The sequence below is a fragment of the Thamnophis sirtalis genome, unplaced genomic scaffold, assembly GCF_051295495.1.
Source record: "Thamnophis sirtalis isolate CommonGarterSnake01/CBP01778 unplaced genomic scaffold, rThaSir2_p1.2 scaffold_13, whole genome shotgun sequence".
In the NCBI taxonomy this organism is placed as follows: domain Eukaryota; kingdom Metazoa; phylum Chordata; class Lepidosauria; order Squamata; family Natricidae; genus Thamnophis; species Thamnophis sirtalis.
Window position 1 is genome coordinate 12,769,914 of NW_028261393.1, and position 19,334 is coordinate 12,789,247.

General features: G+C 46.4%; 2 protein-coding genes across 5 annotated transcripts in view; both read right to left on the minus strand.

Moving 5' to 3' along the window:
• On the minus strand, positions 1-7,682 carry SLFNL1 (schlafen like 1). Its single transcript, XM_087727232.1, has 4 exons — positions 7,556-7,682; positions 6,050-6,640; positions 2,274-2,951; positions 1-281 (listed from the first exon to the last, which is right to left on the minus strand). The coding sequence occupies exons 2-4, from the start codon at positions 6,482-6,484 to the stop codon at positions 159-161; spliced, it is 1,236 nt and encodes a 411-aa protein (XP_087583358.1). The 5' UTR covers positions 6,485-6,640; positions 7,556-7,682; the 3' UTR covers positions 1-158.
• Positions 7,683-9,903: 2,221 nt separating this feature from the next.
• The window catches only part of SCMH1 (Scm polycomb group protein homolog 1), a 44,850-nt gene continuing 35,419 nt past the window's right edge, over positions 9,904-19,334 (minus strand). For 3 of the 4 annotated variants that reach the window (XM_087728099.1, XM_087728098.1, XM_087728101.1), the window contains 4 exons: positions 18,693-18,824; positions 14,301-14,504; positions 13,105-13,247; positions 9,904-11,870 (listed from right to left, as the gene is read on the minus strand). In XM_087728099.1, coding sequence (XP_087584225.1) covers positions 11,745-11,870; positions 13,105-13,247; positions 14,301-14,504; positions 18,693-18,824 — 605 coding nt within the window. In that variant the 3' untranslated portion in view covers positions 9,904-11,744. The remainder of the gene's footprint in view (positions 11,871-13,104; positions 13,248-14,300; positions 14,505-18,692; positions 18,825-19,334) is intronic. The other variant, XM_087728100.1, reaches the window with a different exon arrangement.

Below are 19,334 nucleotides of genomic sequence, written 5' to 3' on the forward strand. Positions count from 1 at the left end.
TTGGTTGCAATAGGATACTCCATGTATTGTAAAGAGCAAAGCAGGGCTAATCGTGGCCACCATACGTCTGGCGCAAGACGACCTCAGCTAGATCCAAGCTTTTAACTGCCCAGGTATGTAGCTGTCCTCCAGATGATTATGGACGGCATCGCGTAATGCTACAAGATGACGCAGCATTTCGGGCTGTTATTCTGCGAACGTACCTGCTGTTGCAGATTTTCCTTCTCCTTCAGCAAGTCGCCCATTTTCACATCCAGCTTCTTGATTTCCTCTGTCCATTTCTGGGGAATTTACAAAGTCATGGTCATTCCCTTCCCCATAATAGTGGTGGCCCAAAGACCCCCTCCTTTTGCAAGGTGGACTCTGGCGATGGCATAAGGAATACAATGAGATTAAGAGCCGAGATGGCTCAGTGGTTAGGGTGCAGTACTGCAGGCCACTTCAGCTGATTGTTATCTGCAGTTCAGCCGTTCTAATCTCACCGGCTCAAGGTTGACTCAGCCTTCCATCCTTCTGAGGTGGGTGAAATGAGGACCCAGACTGTGGGGGCGATATGCTGACTCTGTAAACCGCTTAGAGAGGGCTGAAAGCCCTATGAAGCGGTATATAAGTCTAACTGCTATTGCTATTGCTATAAAGCCAGACAGTTTCTTAAAAGTTAAGGGGATGGTCTAGCTTGCCCTTGTTACTTGCAGGAGCAATGTCTTAGTTATTCTGGAACACTTCATCTTTATTCTGCAGGAGGTTAGTTAGTCTATTGTCATTGCGCCTCATACAGCGAGGTTAAATGCCATCTTCAGTGGACATTATAACTATAAAAATAAAACAAACACATCCTTCACATGCTATACAAATGAACTGAAAACCCCTAATATTGAATTAATATTGCACTATACAGTAGAATTCAATATAGTTATTGCTCTGGGATAGAAGCTGTTTTTCAGCCTATTTGTCCTTGTTTCTATTGCCCTGTACTGTCTGCCAGATGGTAATAGTTAAAAAAAAAATAGGGTGCCCAGGATGAGATGGATCTTTAAGAATGATTTGAACTTTCTCGTGACCCGACAAAAGGGCGAACGACAAAACCGTGCCCAACTAAACCGTGTCGCTAAAACCACGACGTCATTAACGCGCCGACAACAGTGGGTTGACAACAGCGCGTCGACAGAAGGGTGATTTACAACAGTGCGTCGGCAGAAGGGCGATTTAAGTTAAGGTAAGGGTTAGGGTTAGGGTTAGCGTTACATTTAGGGTTAGCGTTACATTTAGGGTTAGGTTTAGGATTAAGTTTAGTTTTACAGCGCACTTCTGTTGCCGCGATTCAGCGCTCATTCATCGGAGCGCTTTAGAACATGCGGTTTTGTCACCGCGGTTTAGTCAGGCGCTGTTTTGTCGTTCGCCCTTTTGTCGGTGAACCGAGCTTTCTTAAGGCAGCGGGAGCTATAAAGCTCTTCCAAAGAGGGGAGAGGGCAACCATGTTAATCCTTTGGAGGGCTGTCCTATCTGCCACTGTGCAATTGGCCAACCATACACAGGTGCAGTAAGTTAAAATGCGCTCTCTGGTGCAGCGGTAGAAGGTCACCAGCAGTTTTTCATTCAGTTGTTAGAAGTCTCAGGTAGTTCACTTAAAAGCACAGCACTGTTGCAGAATTATTATTTTTTTGCCTTGGACATTTTCGTTGGGTTACTAGAGAGAAGACTGACGCAACGACCATCAATGGCTAAACTCTACCTCTGATTTTAATTTGAAAGGATTTAAAAGTAAGATAAAACTGCTTTCTTCCAAATGGCCTCCGGGAGTTTTAAACTTGCTTTTCGAAAATACGAAAGTGTTTATTCCTGAGAAAAAGCATCAATTCTGATAGAAGCCTCCACCCCCAAGTCCCCCCCCCCAATTCTATATATTGGAGAACCGGAAGCCGTTTCTTATGAGCCATGGTGGCACAGTGGTTAGAGTTCAGTACTGCAGGCTAATTCTTCTGCCTGCACTTTTTTGGCAGTTCGAATCTCACCAGGCTCAAGGGTGACTCAGACTTCCATCCTTCCGAGGGGGTTAAAATGAGGACCCAGATTCCTGGGGGGGGGGGGCATAGGCTGAACTCTATAAACCGCTTAGAGAAGGCTGTGAAGCATTGTGAAGCGGTATATGTCTAAGTGCTTCTGCCATTGCATATTGGATGGCACTTTCAAACTTACTTCTTGGTGTGACAGCTAGAATTTGGTTTGTACGTCCCCAAGCGCTGCATACAAGAATGGCAAAATCTGAACGTTACCTGCCGGCACCACTCTTGGATAGCGCTTCCAGAGAGGGGTCCTTGGATGCTGCCATCTCGCCTCAGGTACACCTCCCCCTGATCTGTCTCGTACAGGAGAGGCTCTGCGTGCGGCTTGGGAGGATGGACGCTCAGCCGGATGACTTTGAGGAAGATGCCCGTGTCTTCGGCTTTGACCACTGGGATGAAGCTCAGCGTGTAGGCGGTGGGGAAAACCTGGGGTTTGAAGGTTTTTAAAAGGGAGTCTGTCAGCAGGCGGATTCTGTCCTCTTCCTTGTGGTCGCATTTGACGCCACACACCAAGCCGTTGTCCTCAACCCCCACAAAGAGGCTGCCCCCTTCGCTGTTGAGAAAGCCACAGATGTACTTCCGCAAATGATGCTTCAGCGTTGTCGTCAGGTATTCTCTGCTCCCTTGCTTGAATTCCACATTCCGCGTCTCTCCACCAATGAAAGCGCCGTAGAATAGACATTCTCTCCCCACAATCTCTTTATGGACAATGGCACTGTCTGAGCGGGTGCTGTTCAGGAAAGTCACTGGCCAGTCGACCAGTCTCCAAGGGTAATGAAGGCTTTTTCTGATGGGCTTAGCTCTGTTGTCATTGGGCAGTTGCTTCCTTGTCTCGGGCCTTGGCGGTCCTCCTAGGAGAACATCTGATCTGCTTCCCATGGAATCACTCTGTAGGCATGATGAGTAAAATTCAAGCGTATAATCAAATGTCACCATTTGTCACCAAGACCAGTAAAAGGACTTGCGGCTCTGCAAGAATGTAGGTTCCTGTTTTGGTTGAGCAATTGTGATAAAAATTACATACCCGCATAGACCCAATATTTCCTATTGTGCTTTATATACAAACATTGATGTTTAAACAGGGAAGGGAGGGATTAAGCAGTGGCGATGATTGTTCTTGAATTCTAAAAGTGGAGTGCTTTTTCAAAAGGCAACTGGACTTTCTTTTGTTTTCCCTGGAAGAGCTTTCACTTCTCATCCAAGCTTTTTCAGAATTGAAGAAGCTCCTTGGATGAGAAACGAAATGTCTTCACGGGAAAAAAACAAAGTCCAGTTGCCTTTTGGAAAAACACCTTTGAGGCAACCATGACCTGGATGACTGAGAATCTCCATGGATACTGAATGGTTGTCATTGCTGAAAATTCTGAAACCAGGGACGACTTTATAATTCAAGATCTATACTGAGTTTGTCTCCTTTGTTGGTTTAAAATAGCCAATTGTTAATATGTGTAGCGCATAGCATGCTTTGGGTCTCTGTGGAGGAATCGTAATTGGCCCTGCATCCTAGTATGCCATGGACATATTTTCCCCAAACTTTGTGGCTAATAGGAGCTTCCCTTCAAAAAACCTAAGTTCCCACTTAGAGGACTAATATCTTTTTAAAAAAAGGTTTCTTGGGGCAAGCTTCTGAAAGTAAAAAAAAAAACCTCACCAGATGGAACACTTTCACTTCTTTTCCTTCCAGAGCCAACTCCGACTTTGTCAGCCTAGGGGCTGCCTGTTTGCTGCTGGTTGGAAGCACTTCCCTTGGGTCGATCAGAGACTTTGTGGTGTCCCTGCGACCAGCAAGGTTTTGTCTTCCTAGTCACCATCTCTTTGGGATGATTTAGGTCCTACCAGACCGTCCAGGGGCAAAAGTGTCATCGGTGGACTCGGACTGTCGAGTCCGCACGATGTATCGTCATGACGTTGGCTCCTCCTCCTTCTCCTTTTCAAAGCCAAAGAGCCAGCGCTGTCTGAAGACATCTCCACGGTCATATGACTAAATGCCGAAGGGCCACGGAACGCAGTTACCTTCCCACCAAAGATGGTTCCTATTTTTCTACTTGCATTTTTACATGCTTTCAAGCTGCTAGGTTGGCAGAAGCTGGGACAAGTAACGGGAGCTCACTCCATTACGCGGCGCTAGGAATTCAAACTGCCGATCTTTCTGATTGGCAAGCTCAGTGTCTTAGCCTCCTAGAGCTACAGGGTTCAGCAATTATCGGCGTGGCAATCCAATATATTTAGATGGTGTATAATTGATGTACCGCATTGAGGGTGAGGCTTATACAAGTCAGTTTGAAATGATAATTGTGACTACATGTGTCTAAATTTCTTATTGTCTGTTGGCATCAATATGCTCTGAAGCTTATTGCAATAACTTGGGAGTTATTTAGCCACATGGAACCAATGTCTCCAAAGAACAAATCTATTCTGTATTAACTCCATTTGAAGTGACACTTAAAAGCTGAGTTTACCCTGCCTGCTGCAAATTAAACCTTGCTTAAGGGTACACAGAATGGTGGTTTTAGACTTGAGAGGAGGTAGCTGCGTTCAAGCAGATGCTAAATCCCCAATCTTTTGCAATTTAAAAAAAAAAACAATTGCAAAAAATGTACCGTCTTCCAACCATTTACCATGGCATACTTATTTTAGTGCATGGTGGGTAACCAATTAGACTATCCTGCTTTAATACTATTTTAAAGGATTATGGAAAAATAATCTAGATGTGCTGAGAAATATTTTGTAATACATGAAGGTGGCCTCTGTTATGTCATGGTGAACCAAATTGGGTGCTATCCTTTTGCTGAGAGAGAAAAGGGGTTATGTGGCAAGGAATAAATCCCTTATTAGAATAGCCAAGCTTCTCCTGGCTATTGTGGTGCAAGGAAAACATGGATTGTTATTTATTTCCCTGCAAGGGAGACAGAGAAAGCGAAAGGCGTGCATTTCATGCACTTTGCTTCCTGCACATGTACTGTATGTGTATCTTTCCCCTCGTGTGCTTGGATAAGGGGAGGATTCTGAGAACTTTTAAGTAGCAGTTAACCAGTGGACTTTGACTTCTCCACTGCTCTGGCCTGCTTTGAGAATGCAACCTGATATTAAATACTTTTCATTGTTGCTCTTAAATGGAAGTTTGTACAGCGATTTTAAGTACAAGAATGATCTGGCTAGTGCAGTTTGGGTGATTCTTGATTCCTGTCTTCCCGGTGTTGCATAGATGAGAAGTTCTTATATATTCTCAAGACTTTAGCATGTAACAGCTATCCTGCTTTTTCAAACTCTTAGCATGGAATCCCTCGTACAGGGGTCGGCAACCTTAAACACTCCAAGAGCCACAAAAGTCCTAACCGAAATCCCCCCGTCCAATTCTGGAGCCAACCGGAAGTCCGGTTCCCCCACCACAGAGTCTCCTCCTAGTGTGGCGTCCTTTTTCCTCTGCCAACCGGAAGTCCGGTTCCCCCACCACCACCATAGAGTCTCCTCCTAGCATGGCATCCTTTTTCCTCTGCCAATTGGAAGTCCAGTTCCCACACAATAGAGTCTCCTCCTAGAATGGCATCCTTTTTCCTCTGCCAACCGGAAATCAGGTTTCCCCTCACCATAGAGTCTCCTCCTAGCATGGTGTCCTTTTTCCTCTACCAACCGGAAGTCAGGTTTCCCCTCACCATAGAATATCCTAGCATGGCGTCCTTTTTCCTTTACCAACCGGAAGTCTGGCTCCCCATACCATAGAGTCTCCTCCTGGTGTGGCATCCTTTTTCCTCTGCCAACTGAAAGTCCGGTTCCCCTGCCATAGTCTTCTTCTAACACAATGTCCTTTTTCCTCTACCTGTCCTAACCAAAAGCCCTAACCCTAACCCTAACCCTAATCAATTGTGGAACTGACCAGTGACAGGGAGCTGCAGCAGAGGGATGAAAGAGCCACACACGGCTCCAGAGCCGCAGGATGCTGACCCCTGCCCTAGTATAACAGAAGACTTAGCTTTCTGGCACCTTACCTCTCTGCTAGTTTTGGTAGCAGATGCAGGCTTTTTGCCTTGTCCCACCACAAGAGTTTTCCCCTTCTGCACAAGCTCTTTGGAGAGGTTGTGTTCTGCCTCCGAAGCTAGGAGCAGTTGTTTGAGGACTTGCTCCAGGCTGATTTCTGTGGCCACCTGAACCAAAGCGAAGGCCTGCTTACGTTTCTTGATCACTTCAATATCGTATCTTTGGAGCGTGACACTTGCCATCCCGAGGATGTCCTTCAACATACTGCCAAGATCTTCACTGGAATGTTTGGGGTTTAAGTTTCCAATGTAAAGGAGATAGGTTTGGATCTGACCAGAATGATCAGCATCTTCAGCTTTTGCTTCTTCCAAAGCTGCCTCTGGAACCTGATCTACATTGCTGGCTACTTGTACGGCTTCTACTACGATTTCTGGAATTATTTCCATTTTTGAGACCTTAAAGAAAGGTTTGCATTTGGTTGTATTTCTCAGAGGTTGCTAGATGGAGCACAGAAGAGCTCATTAGGTCATTCGACATGGGTCTTGCTTGAAGGCATCGGTAGTACATGATTCAAGAATGACCTCTTCTTTTATGGCTTGCTTCTGCGAAGTAGAAACAGAATTTGGCTCTTACAAAGGATCACGGGCATAAAACCTCTGTATGGAGATCAAAGCTTATGAGAGAAACAACGCCCCCCCCCCCCCACAAAAAATGTCATGTAGGAGAAATGGAGTGTGGGTGTTAATTGTAATCTGGTCATAGGAGATTGTTGCTGGTGTTACTTAGCAGCAACCTTTCAAACAATAAGAGTATGAAAGCTTTACAATCGGATTTGACTTAATAGATCATATAATGAAGATTCAGATATTAGATTTATGCAGTGGTGGGATTCAAATAATTTAGCAGCCGGTTCTCTGCCCTAATGACCAGCTGAGTAGGCGGGACTCGGTGGTCATAGCAATAGCAATAGCAGTTCGACTTAGATACCGCTTCATAGGGCTTTCAGCCCTCTCTAAGCGGTTTACAGAGTCAGCATATTGCCCCCAACAACAATCCGGGTCCTCATTTTACCCACCTTGGAAGGATGGAAGGCTGAGTCAACCCTGAGCCGGTGAGATTTGAACAGCCGAACTGCAGAAGTGCAGTCAGCTGAAGTAGCCTGCAGTGCTGCATTTAACCACTGCGCCACCTCGGCAACTGGGTGGGCATGGAGATAAGGTTTGTGTTGATAAATATTCCTCTGAAAGACTGTTTGCCAAACCTTGCTCTTCATGCTTGTTAAGGAAGCCTAGGTCAGAAGACTTGTGTCCACCCCATGTTTACCATACCTCATCATGGCCAAATGTTGGAAGCCTGCTGTGACTATAGTCGATGGAAAGAGATGGAAAGATAACACTAATGAAATGGGCTAAATGGATGGCAAAAATGAACCCAAGCTAGTTTATTGCTTCTATTACTAAGCTTATAGCACAAGTAACTTTACACTCCATCCAAAGCTATACAAACTTTTGTCTTACCTCGAGCTTCACATCCTTGTGCCATATAAGGAGTTGGTTCTCATACATTTCTTATTAGCTCCAGGTTTGTTCAAAAATTGTGCTACTGCTAACCGTGCTATTTCTCAGGCATATATTCCAAGTCTCTCTTTAAGAGTTTAAATTGTGAGGTCATAGATGTTCTTGTGACAATTCTAACATATTCGCTTGAGCCCATGGTAGACTACATGGTTAAGAAGCATTTCCCCATATAAAAAGATGTCCTTTATTGGCTCCAGATTGAACTTCTTAAAAAAAAGATCAATTTACAGAGTTATTGGAACTATTGGAAAATTATAGTCGTTGCTATTGAAACTAACCAGTTGTAAGACTAGTATTACTTCAGGCAGTCAACAGTGTATAGCAGGGGTGTCAAACTCAATTTCATTGAGGGCCGCATCGGGGTTGTGTTTGACCTCGGGGGAGCATGGCCAGCTCAACGTCACTAGTATCGGGGTGCCTGTGGTGGCAAAGAGCTCTGCCAGCGAAAACAGGTTCCCGAGCTCCGTTTTCACCTGCAACCCTCTGCCAGTGAAAACGGAGCTCGGGAGGGCTGCCTGCGGCCCTTGCAAGCTCCATCTTCACTGGCAGAAGCACTGCGGACCGGCCCTTCATTGTTTTTCAGGGCAGCTCTGTGGACCAGATCCAACTACCCTGCAGGCCAGATCCGACCCCTGGGCCTTGAGTTTGACACCCCTGGTGTATAGCAAACCTGTGCCACAAATTGCTTCCACTGTTAAGCAATTGCCAGTCATGAAGCAGTCATATAGTGTTAGCCATGGGCTTTTGTTGCTAGATACTGGCCGTAAACCCTGGTTTCTGAAAGAAAGTTATAAATTAGGATCACATGATCACACAGGGCTGCAAACAGTTGTAAATGCAGGCTGGTTGGCCAGTATCCTCCTTACATTTGGGTCCAGATGTAAGGAGTTTCTGGAGGGGAGGCGGGCGCTGTAACTTCAAATGGCTACTGAGCAACTGATAGCAATTATTCTCATTGGGAGTCACCCAGATTGGTTATAAGATTAGGCCCAGGGTACTTGCGAGACCGCCTACTGCCACCGGTAGCCTCCCACCGTCCAGTACGATCCCACAGAGTTGGCCTCCTCAGGGTGCCGTCGGCCAGGCAGTGTCGGCTGGCGACCCCCAGGGGGAGAGCCTTCTCTGTGGGAGCGCCTTCCCTCTGGAATGAGCTGCCCCCGGAGCTTCGCATCATCCCCGACCTCCGGTCCTTCCGGCACTCCCTAAAAAGTTGGCTTTTCCACCAAGTCGGCCTGGCCTGAATAGAATAAATTATTAATTTTAAATTGTCAATTTTAATTTAATCCTAAATTTGATGTAAATTGTCAATTGAAGTTTATTGGATTTCCTGTTTAATCGTTTTTTTAACTTTTGTCATATATGTTTTTATGTTGTACGCCGCTCTGAGTCCTTTGGGAGAAGGGCGACGTGTAAGTCCAATAAAACCAAACCAAACTAAGCTAAATAAATGTTCTAAATCAAGGGTCCTCGAACTTTTTAAACAGGGGGCCAATTCATGGTCCCTCAGACTGTTGGGGCCCCGGACTGGCTGGGTGGGCATGGCTAGGTGGTCATGTGATTGGGTGGGCCTGGCCAATTTAGCAGTCCATTAAACAATACAAATTAAACTTTGCTATGCTCCTGGGGGTGGAAAACAGGTTAGTGAAGGGATGTGGCTGCCTTTGATGTGTGTGTGAGAGACTTCTGTTTGTGTGTGTGTGTGTTTGTGTATGTCTCAATCTCTCTTTCTAGGTGGGCCGATGTAAGTAGGGAGGCCTTGTGGTGCTACGCGGGGTGGATTAATGCCTTCCGTGAGCTGTATCCAGCTCGTGGGCCATAGTTTGAGGATACCTGTTCTAAATAAATAAATTTATTTTGTATGTCCCGGCAGTTCATGGGATAGTACAAAGCAATAATTCCCACCAATCTCAGACCATGCAGTCATCCAAGTAAAATTGTTTTAGAAAATTATTGTCTTGCTGAAGCAACTTTAAATGTTTGTAGAGATTCTCAGTCATCCAGGTCATGGTTGTCCCAAAGGTGTTTTTTCAAGAGGCAGCTAGCTGGACGTTCTGGTTTTCCTTTGAAGGTGTTTTGCTTCCCACCGGAGAAGCTTCTTCCGCTCTGAACCTTGGATGAGAAACGTCTTCAAAGAAAAACCAGAAAGTCCAGCTGCCTCTGGAAAAAGCACCTTGGAAGCAACTTGAATCTTCGTTTGGGCTGTGTTATGAACTCGGATCTTGGAAGTCCCGCATTTAGCATCTCGCGGTTGACTTGAGGCCAACAGAAACATTCGAGTCATCTTTTTTTTGTTGCTTTTAAATTTTATTTATAAACAAAATCATCAGAGTAAGTGCAGAAAAAGAACATTGGCAGGATTCTTCCTGTTACCTGCCGTAGGCAGTGCTCACAGAAACGGTATTCTGCAACCAGGCAGTAATAGCAGAAAACAGGTGGCCTGGGCAACCAATAGGGTGGCCATTCCAACGCACCTTTCCAGCGCGTTGCAGTCACTTCTGGATCCTCCTCTCTGGAATCGGTTTATTGCCTGTGAATTTTCATTCTTTGTTTTAGGGGCCCTCTTGCCTTGCCTTCTGGCCTGGCCTGCGGAGGAGACTCCTCTTCCGGAAGTGTCTGGGAGAGAAAGAAGCGACCCCGGGGAAGGAGCGGCGGGGTGTGTAACTTGGCAGAAAGAAACGCTATGGAAGGCTTGTACCTTTGCCTAACCCTTTTTTCCCAGTTCAGGAATCGGAGCAGGCGAACAGCCGTGGGCAACGGAGTCTCAGCATTCATTGGTCTGCCTCCCAAAGGACAAGCTGCTGTGGTTATTGTGGAGGAATTTTTTTTTAAAAAAAGCATCACATACTTGCTTTCCAGACACAAAGAACACTTCAGTAGAGGACTGGGAGAAAAAGCAGAATCGTGGGCACCAGGTTAATGACCTCCTCCTCCTCCTCCTCCTCTTCTTACCTACTAGCAGCAAAACCTCTCTAACTACAGGACATTGGGGCCAATCACTCAAGTGCCATAAAAATAAATACATTATTTTCCAGCATACACGTACGACGATTCAGGTTTCCCTACCGGAATTGGTGGGGCAACATGAAAAAAGAAGGAAGGAGCCTATTTCTGTATCTCTCTGCTATCTCACCTGCCCGCCAGGTAGGTAGGTAGCTATCTAGGAAACTCTGCCAGAGTGAATTGGGAGGTATATTAAACGGTACCACACGGTAGAAGAGGAGACGTGGAAAATCCCTGGAGGAAAAGTTAAAATGGTTGCCATCTCAAGAGCAAGTAGAAAATTTTCAAGATGGAGGGCAGGAGTGAGGGAGAGTGGTGTGTGTGTGTGTGTGTGTTGCTTAGTTGTCATGCCCTATGCCACTTCAGTATAGGACCACACGCCTCCCATCCTCCGGGCTCACCTGTAGTGCTGGAATGGTAAACAACATAAATGTTGCGTCAAAATAAATATAAAGAATTGTCTGCCCATCAGCCAGCAGTGTGTGTGTGTGTGGGGGGGAACAGCTTGAGTCCTCAGCACAGGAAGAGATTAACAGCACCAAGTGAGAAGAAGGAAGTGAGATCTGCAGGCAGGGAGTACAGCTTGCTGGTTAGGGCTCCTGCCAAAACTCCCACCCCACCCCTGCACCCAAGGGAGTGCATCATCTGGAGTGCAGCCAGCCCCATGTCCTCCTCAGGTGGCTTCTTCTCATCAGTTTCTTCTGCAGGGCACAGAAAAGTGACCTCTTGACGTCATCGTCATCCTCCTGTTGCACAGAGAGGCTTCTCGGAGAGAGCAGCGAAAGAAGAGGCTGTGATTAAAAGAGACGGGCCGAGCCTAATGCAAGGGCCACAGCTCCACCCACCGGAGGCATCCTCGCCCCTGTCAGATACGGTCCCCAGAGGCCACCAGCGGAGAGCCGAGGAAACTTCTCCCTTACGTCGAGAGTCCACATGGAGCTTCATACGATGATTCGGGATGCCTAGGACCTTCCTCCTGCAGGAAGTCGCCTTTCTCCTGCTGGCTAAGAACGGTGTCCCGGTGGATTCCGTGGACGCGGTGGCTGCAGAAGGGAGACACGTATTTTTACGTGCCTTACGTGGAGAGCTGAGAGGGCCAATGATTGCGCCAGGAAGGGTCTTTTTGTTTTCAGAACTTGCCCTGTTTCAACTTGTCAATGTGGTAGGTGAGTTTCAGCGCTGGCCCCAGTTTCAAGCCCATGTACTTCATCATCATGTCACTACGCAACAGGAGCAAGGCCTTGCCGTCAATCTCCTGTAGGCAGAGAGAGCAGAAAGAGGCAGGTTTGTGCTGTGCCAGAAGTAAGAAGGGGCTGGATTAGGGCGACTGCTGATCTCTGAGATAATACATGGACAGGGCTGCCTCGTTCTGAAACGCCGGTTGCATAGAAAAGAGGAGTTCTTTCACATGCCTTGACATCAGGAGTGACACTTATCAAAACCCCTTCATGTGCATCGGCTTGACATGGAGATTAGAGGCTTAGGGTTTTGGCTTCTTTCTTAGCCTACTTGGGGGAAAAGTCTTTAAAAGTGGCATTCAGCCTTTTTAAAAGACTCCTCAAGTAAAGCTCCTGGGAGCAGCTCTTTACACATCTGCACTGAAATTAGTCCCTCTCTATATTTCAGGGGTGTCAAACTCGATTTCATTGAGGGCTGCAGGGTTGGGAGGGGGCCCTCCGGAGGAGGCATGGTGGGCGTGGCCAGCTTGACATCACTCATGTCGGGGGTGCCTGTGGTGGCCTGAGTGCTCTGCCAGTGAAAACCGGCTCCTGAGCTCCGTTTTCGGCTGTGACGGCCTCCTGCAACCCTCTGCCAGTGAAAACGGAGCACGGGAGGGCTGAGCTCCTTTTTTTCCCTGTCTGAGGCACCATGGGCCAGTCCTCTGCGGTTTCCAAGGCAGCCCCTGTGGGCCAGATCTAAGAACCCTGTAGGCCAAACCCACCCGCAGGCCTTGAGTTTGACACCCCTGCTCTACTTCAATTCTTACGCTAAGATTGATGGTCAGATACATTCATCCTCCATTGCCCACTGACTATCTGACTGACTCCCTGGAGAAGAGCCTAACGCTGGGAAATACGGAGGGCAAAAGAAGAAGAAGGGGACGACAGAGAATGAGGTGGCTGGATGGAGTCACCAAAACAGTTGGCTTGAGCTTAAGTGGACTCCAGAGGATGGTAGAGGATAGGAAGGCTGGAGGAATGTTGTCCATGGGGTCCTGATGGGTCGGACACGACTTCACAGCTAACGACAACAACAACATTGCCCAAATAATACTGTTTACTGTTGAAAGGCACCAAAGCGTTGCCTCCTGAGTCTGTCATTGGAGATATTGACCTTCTCGGAGGGAAGAAAAGCCCAACGGAATTATTAATAATGTGTTAAATTCTGCCTTATCAGGAGGAACCATATGTTGGGGGGGGGGGGCAGCACTTCCACCAGGAGGAAAGTACTACCCAGGCCAAGTCAGATGACCCTGAAATCATATTTACGTGTTTTCGGAAGAGATCTGCGTGGGGTCCCAGCTGGGGGTCAGCGTCTCTTATAAACTGCATGACGTCTTCTACCGTCCAGGCAGAGGGGTGCCGGGTCCCCAACCGTGAAGTGTCTCGAGAACTCAGGTATCTGTCAGAGCCTGAAGGCACAATGGAAAAAAATACGAGTAAACCCGGGTCTGGCGGAAGCTCAGGGACTATTGAGCTTTTGAAATAGAACAGCGGTTTCTGGTGACGCTTTCTAAAACCACAAGCACTGTCAAATCTAACGAATGACCCATTTATCATTTGTGTAGAAAGAGGAGTACTCGAACCTACGACCGCAATGGAGCCCAATTGTGGCCTTAGCTCTGTAGCTAAGCGAGACCCTTGTTAAATGAGTTTTGCACTCGACAAGTTAAGTGAACACAGTTATCAAGTGGCTTCCCCATTGACTTTGCTCATTGGGGGGGGGGGAGGTGTCACGTGACCCTGGGACACTGCAATCATCATAAATATGGGTCCAGTTGCCAAGCGTCTGGGTTTTGATCACATGACCAAAGTTTGTAAGTGTGAAAAATAGTCATACGTCACTTTTTGGGGCCCACTGTAACTTCTGACAGTCACTAAGCAAACTGTTGCGAGTCTGGGACCTCCTGTATTGGCACCAAACCATGGGTGGTTTCCTGCCAGTTCTAAGCTCTTCTATAGAAGAGGTTCCACAAATCTACAATGCCGTTTAGAACCGGTTCCAGCTCCCTCCCCCCGCCCGTCCACACATCATCAAGATGAAGAGCAAGAGGAGGAATTCTGGGAGTTGAAGTCCACAAGTCTTAAAGCTTTCAAGTTTGAACACCCCTGGGGTTTTTTTCTAAAGTGTTAGGGGTGCAAGGGTCTTATGTGCTTCAAATGCCAGAGTTTCTGAGCCAACATTTTGATTGCTAAGCAAGAGCGTTGTTAAGTGAGTTTCACCATTTTACACGTTGGCCCTGCCCACTCAGTCACATGGCTGGCAAGCCACTCCCACAAAGCAGGCCACACCTACAGAAGAGGTTCTAAAAAATTTGAAAGCCACCACTGCACCAAACGCTTCTAAAGGGATAGCCGGAGTGCCGCTTACTGCCCAGGATTCATGAAGTCCCTGTCCCCCACTGTTAATAGGACAAAGGTAAAGCTAGATTGCTTCATAGAAGGAAGGTTTTGAGATCTCTTACCCCCAGCACTCAGCCTGTGCCCAGCAGGGGTGCTGCACTGGGTGAGGCTGGAGGGCTGATGGAGGTGCCGGTATCCCTGGAGCCGGAAGTCCCTTGAGTTCCGAATGGGACTGGACATGCTAACGGCGTTCAAGGCGGAGTCAATCGGGTCCAAGCGAGGCTCCAGAGGTCCAGGGAGACTGTCGTTCAAGACAAAGGTTTCCCCTGGAAGACAGAAGCAACTAGTCAGAGAGAGGCAAGCAATGGTGCTGTCGTGTATACAAAACGTCTCGAATTGTTAAGCCAACAACCTGGAGCAAATTTACTCAGTTAGAAAGTTGGGAAGGAGGAATTCTGTTCACCGCTTTGTATCAAGTTCTTCAAGATAATTTCCCAAGCCGCTGCGGTGGCGCAGTGGTTAGAAGTGCAGTAACTGCAGGCTACTTCTGCTGCCTGCAATTTGGCAGTTCGAATCTCACCAGGCTCAAGGTTGAACTCAGCCTTTCATCCTTCCAAGGTGGGTAAAATTGTTGGGGGCTGTTAGGTAAGCTCCCCGTTGGGAGAGCGAGTACGTTCAGCGAAGCGTTGTGAGAGTTGTGTTGGAGAACACACAAACCAGCATGCAGAGACACTGCAGTTTAAATAGGCTTTTACTTTCGTGGAAATAGAGGTATCAGAGTCCATCAAACAGCCCAAGTCATACACGGATAAGACAGTCAGTCATCAACGTCTTTCAGTTAAGGGATAATCCAAATAACACAGTCCAGTATCATACAATCAGTTCAGTACTCAAAGTTTGCTAGCAGTTGCAAAACTTACAATAGCTCACGGCACTCAGATCAGATCAGCCCAGCATCTAACGAAACAGAGAGAGAACTAACAGTCGTTCTGGCTCCCTCTTATGCCCGATTGAGGAAAACAGCAACCAATCACATGTTACAGTAGATTATATTCCTAACAGGGGCAATGGGCTGACTATAAACCACTTAGAGAGGGCTGTAAAGCACTGTGAAGTGGTATATAAGTCTAAGTGCTATTGCTATTCTCTCTATGTAACCAAGTACAGTCATTCTCTTCATGTCCTAGAAGTTCTTCTGCAGGGAAAACAAGTCCATCAGTTCATCCTGGAGAACCCCTGAGATTTCTTTGAGCAGCCAATGCAATGGAAAGGCCAAGCCTTTTTTTGCTAAGAGAGACCATCTTCGCATTCCCTAGGCACGTTATGGCAGGACGGCATTAAAACAAAGCACCAAGTAATTTTGGTTCTGCTTTTTCTTTTGTAATAGGAAGCTATCTAGACATCCCTTCATCTAAACAGTACTGCTTTTTTTGTACACGGGTGCCAGCTCTTGGGCAGAAGAAACATGGAGCATTCTCTGGCATCTGTTCCTCGTTTCATTCCGGCAGGAAAGTAAATTGTGGTTAAGGAAGAAACTCTCCAAAAACTCTGAAGTCCAGCAGTGAAACATTCAAAGCCAAATTCCATCAAACAGCCATTTCTTATGTGCTGCTGTTGGTTCAGTGCTACGTGGAAGGATGCGGAGAACGGCTTGTGCCAGTAATGCTTCTGGACTATATGTGCCATCAAGCCCTCACATCTTCTGAGTGGGAGATTTTGATCTGCTGAACTGTGACATCCTATTTAAAACATCCCCAAAAGAGTGTCACACATTGGTCACCCAATGGCATCAGAGTGTGGTCACGGTTCAGCTAATGAGATAAGTTCAACTCACTTTTTTTTAAAAAAGAAAAATCACATCTATTTTGAGCTGCTCACTATAAGCCTTTAAACCAGTGCTTCTCAACCTTGGCCTACCTGAAGATGCATGGACTTTAACTCCCAGAATCCCCCAGCCAGCAGAGCTGGCTGGGGGATTCTGGGAGTTGAAGTCCCCGCATCTTCAGGTGACCAAGGTTGAGAAACACTGCTTTAAACGTAGTAAACAAGCCACAGTCCATACAAATTTTCCCTTTGTTATATAGAACACAGAACAGGAAGAGAAATCAGAGATCTTCTAGCCCAACCCTCTTCACAAGATCCTCTGCCATTTCAAACCAATGGCTGTCCAATCTTTTCTTGAAAACCTCCAGTGATGGAGCATCTACAGCTTCTGCGACCAAGCTGTTCCACCGATTAATTGTTCCACCAGGAAATTTCCTCCTTAGTTCTAGGTTCAAGGAGAAAAGCTCCTTGATTAGTTTCCACCCATTGCTTCTTGTCCTGCCCTCAGGTGCTTTGGAGAATAGCTTGACTTCCTCTTCGTTGTGGCAACCCCTCAAGTATTGAAACGCTGCTATCGTGTCACCCCTACTCCTCCTTTTCACTAGACTACACGTACCCAATTCCTGCAACATTTCTGCTTACGTTTCAACCACCAGTCCCCTAATAATTGTTGCTGCACTTCCTGCCCTCTTTCCCGAGTCTCAACATCTGTTTTATATTGTGGCAATCCCAACTGGATGCAATATTCCAAGTGTGGTCCTGCTTTCCTGGCACTTTCATACTGAAAGCAAGGCAAATTACTGCAAGCATAAAGGTAAAGGTTCCCCTCGCACATATGTGCTAGTCATTCCTGACTCTAGGTGGCAGTGCTCATCTCTGTTTCAAAGCCGAAGAGCCAGTGCTGCCCGAAGACGTCTCCGTGGTCATGTGACTAAATGCTGCAGGCGCATGGAACGCTGATCCCTTCCCACCAAAAGTGGTTCCTATTTTTCTACTTGCATTTTTACGTGCTTTCGAACTGCTTGGTTGGCAGAAGCTGGGACAAGTAACGGGAGCTCACTCCGTTACGTGGAGCTAAGGATTTGAACTGTCAACCTTTCTGTTCGACAAGCTCAGTGTCTTAGCCACTGAGCCACCCTGCAAGCGTAAGAAATACTATTTTCCCTCCTGAAACAGTTGTAACGGCTTCTGTGCCCATCGTCATATGGCAACACCCATTCATAAATGAGAAGAAAACTTTTTACTAAGAAGAGACTCCTTGCCATGAGTGGCAAGCAGAGTTTACTTGTATGGCAGAAGCTGACGGGATTCTCAAAGGAGTAAGATGTTACGAATTTTGAGGGCTCACTTGTCTTAGTAAAGAAAGAAACATCATTAACTAAGAGTTCAATGAGCTCAGAGACCTGTTCCATCCAGCCATGAATCCTATTCCCAAGTATGTCCTTTGATGCTATCTGGGAAGCTCACTAGAATAGGAAGTTGTTGTTGTTGTTGTTGTCCTCAACAACCAGGATCCAAAGGGCATAAGAAACACATTCCATACAGTTATCATGGATAAGAAACAGTGACAAAAAAGGTCCTGGGGCAACAGGCCTAATTTTGCCTTTCAAACCAGTTGGCATAAACGTCCGATGGGAACTGAACATTCATCTTCAGCTTACAAAGCGTCTCGCAAGAAGTAAACTTGGGCTAGAGAAGACCACTCACCCAACCTCCACGGAAATGATAGAACTGATTACATGCAAGAATCAAAAGGCATTTTGTCTATCTGAACACCACCGAATAATGTATTGTATGAGGGACAAGAAGGGCCAATATTTTATTTCAGGATATTGTGACTGCTAGAAAAGCCATGGTGGCGCAGTGGTTACCACATAGTATTGCAAGCTAACTCTGCCAACTGCCAGCAGTTTGATGTTGATTGTCTCAAGGTTGATTCAGCCTTCCATCTTTCTGAGGTGGGTACAATGAGGACCCAGATTGCTGGGGGCAAGAGGCTGAATCTGTAAACCGCTTAAGTATAAGTATAATCTTTATTGTCATTGTAGAGCTGAGGTGGCGCAGTGGTTAAATGCAGCACTGCAGGCTACTTCAGCTGACTGCAGTTCTGCAGTTCGGCTGTTCAAATCTCACTGGCTCAGGGTTGACTCAGCCTTCCATCCTTCTGAGGTGGGTAAAATGAGGACCCGGATTGTTGTTGGGGGCAATATGCTGACTCTGTAAACCGCTTAGAGAGGGCTGAAAGCCCTATGAAGCGGTATATAAGTCTAACTGCTATTGCTATTGCTATTGCTACTTAAATACAACGAAATTGGTTAAATTTTTTTTCCTAACTCTGCTGTGGCACGGGCTCTAAAGCACCGTGAAGCGGTATGTAAGTCTAAGTGCTATTGCTATTACTATAAAGTGTAGAAACAACCTCAGTTCCAGTAATTTCAATGTATAGATGGCTTTTGCTTTCACGGTTATGCACAGACCATGGGGAGCATGTAGATTAAGGAGCCCAGCAAAGAAGCTAGAAGGAAGGAAGGAAATGTGCTTCCTTGCTGTGGCCCACTGTCTGCAATCCTGATTGATAAAGTAGAGCAGAAGGCAATGTCTGCAGTGCACAGCTGAGCTGGAAGTAGAACGCGGACATGAGTTTCAACCTACGCTGCTTGTTAAAGGCTGGGAAAAGAGGCTGTGCTCACCTTCCAAAGGGTGATGGTCATTCTTTGGTAACTTGGGGGACAGAGGAGCACTGTATGGAAGGAACTCTTGGGAATACCTCTTTGTACCCCGGCCTGGTCCCTGCAGAGAGCCGTCTAACGAAACGCTCCTGTCTAGGAAGAGAGAACAAGCCCTGCTTAAGATCACCACACCTTCTTTGGGAAATGGACATTCTGCCTCGTATCAGCAGAATTGCCATACTATACGGACTGGTCATTGGCTGTCATAGCAATTATTTTCCTTCTCCCAAATGGCCTACACCAGCATCTATATTTCACCAGCAGAAACAGCTGTATTGCCGAACTAAAAGATGATACTGAAAACTCTGGGTGTAACCAACCATCTCATTATTGGTTCTATGCAATAATTGGGGGAGTTTTATGAAAGGGACAGTGGCATTTTGAGGGCCAATAATTACTTCATTTGGAGAGCTTTTAATTTTTGTTTAAAAAGTCTTTTTTGTTCTCCTAACTGAAACAAATTGGTGGTACCATTTCCCGTATATCTTAATTCCTATACCCCCCGATGGGGAATCTATTGCATGCTCTTAATAGAGTTAGGGAATGACAAAATGCCTCTTTATAGTTCATTTGATCCCCTCTGTTGTTTTGTGCAATTGCTGG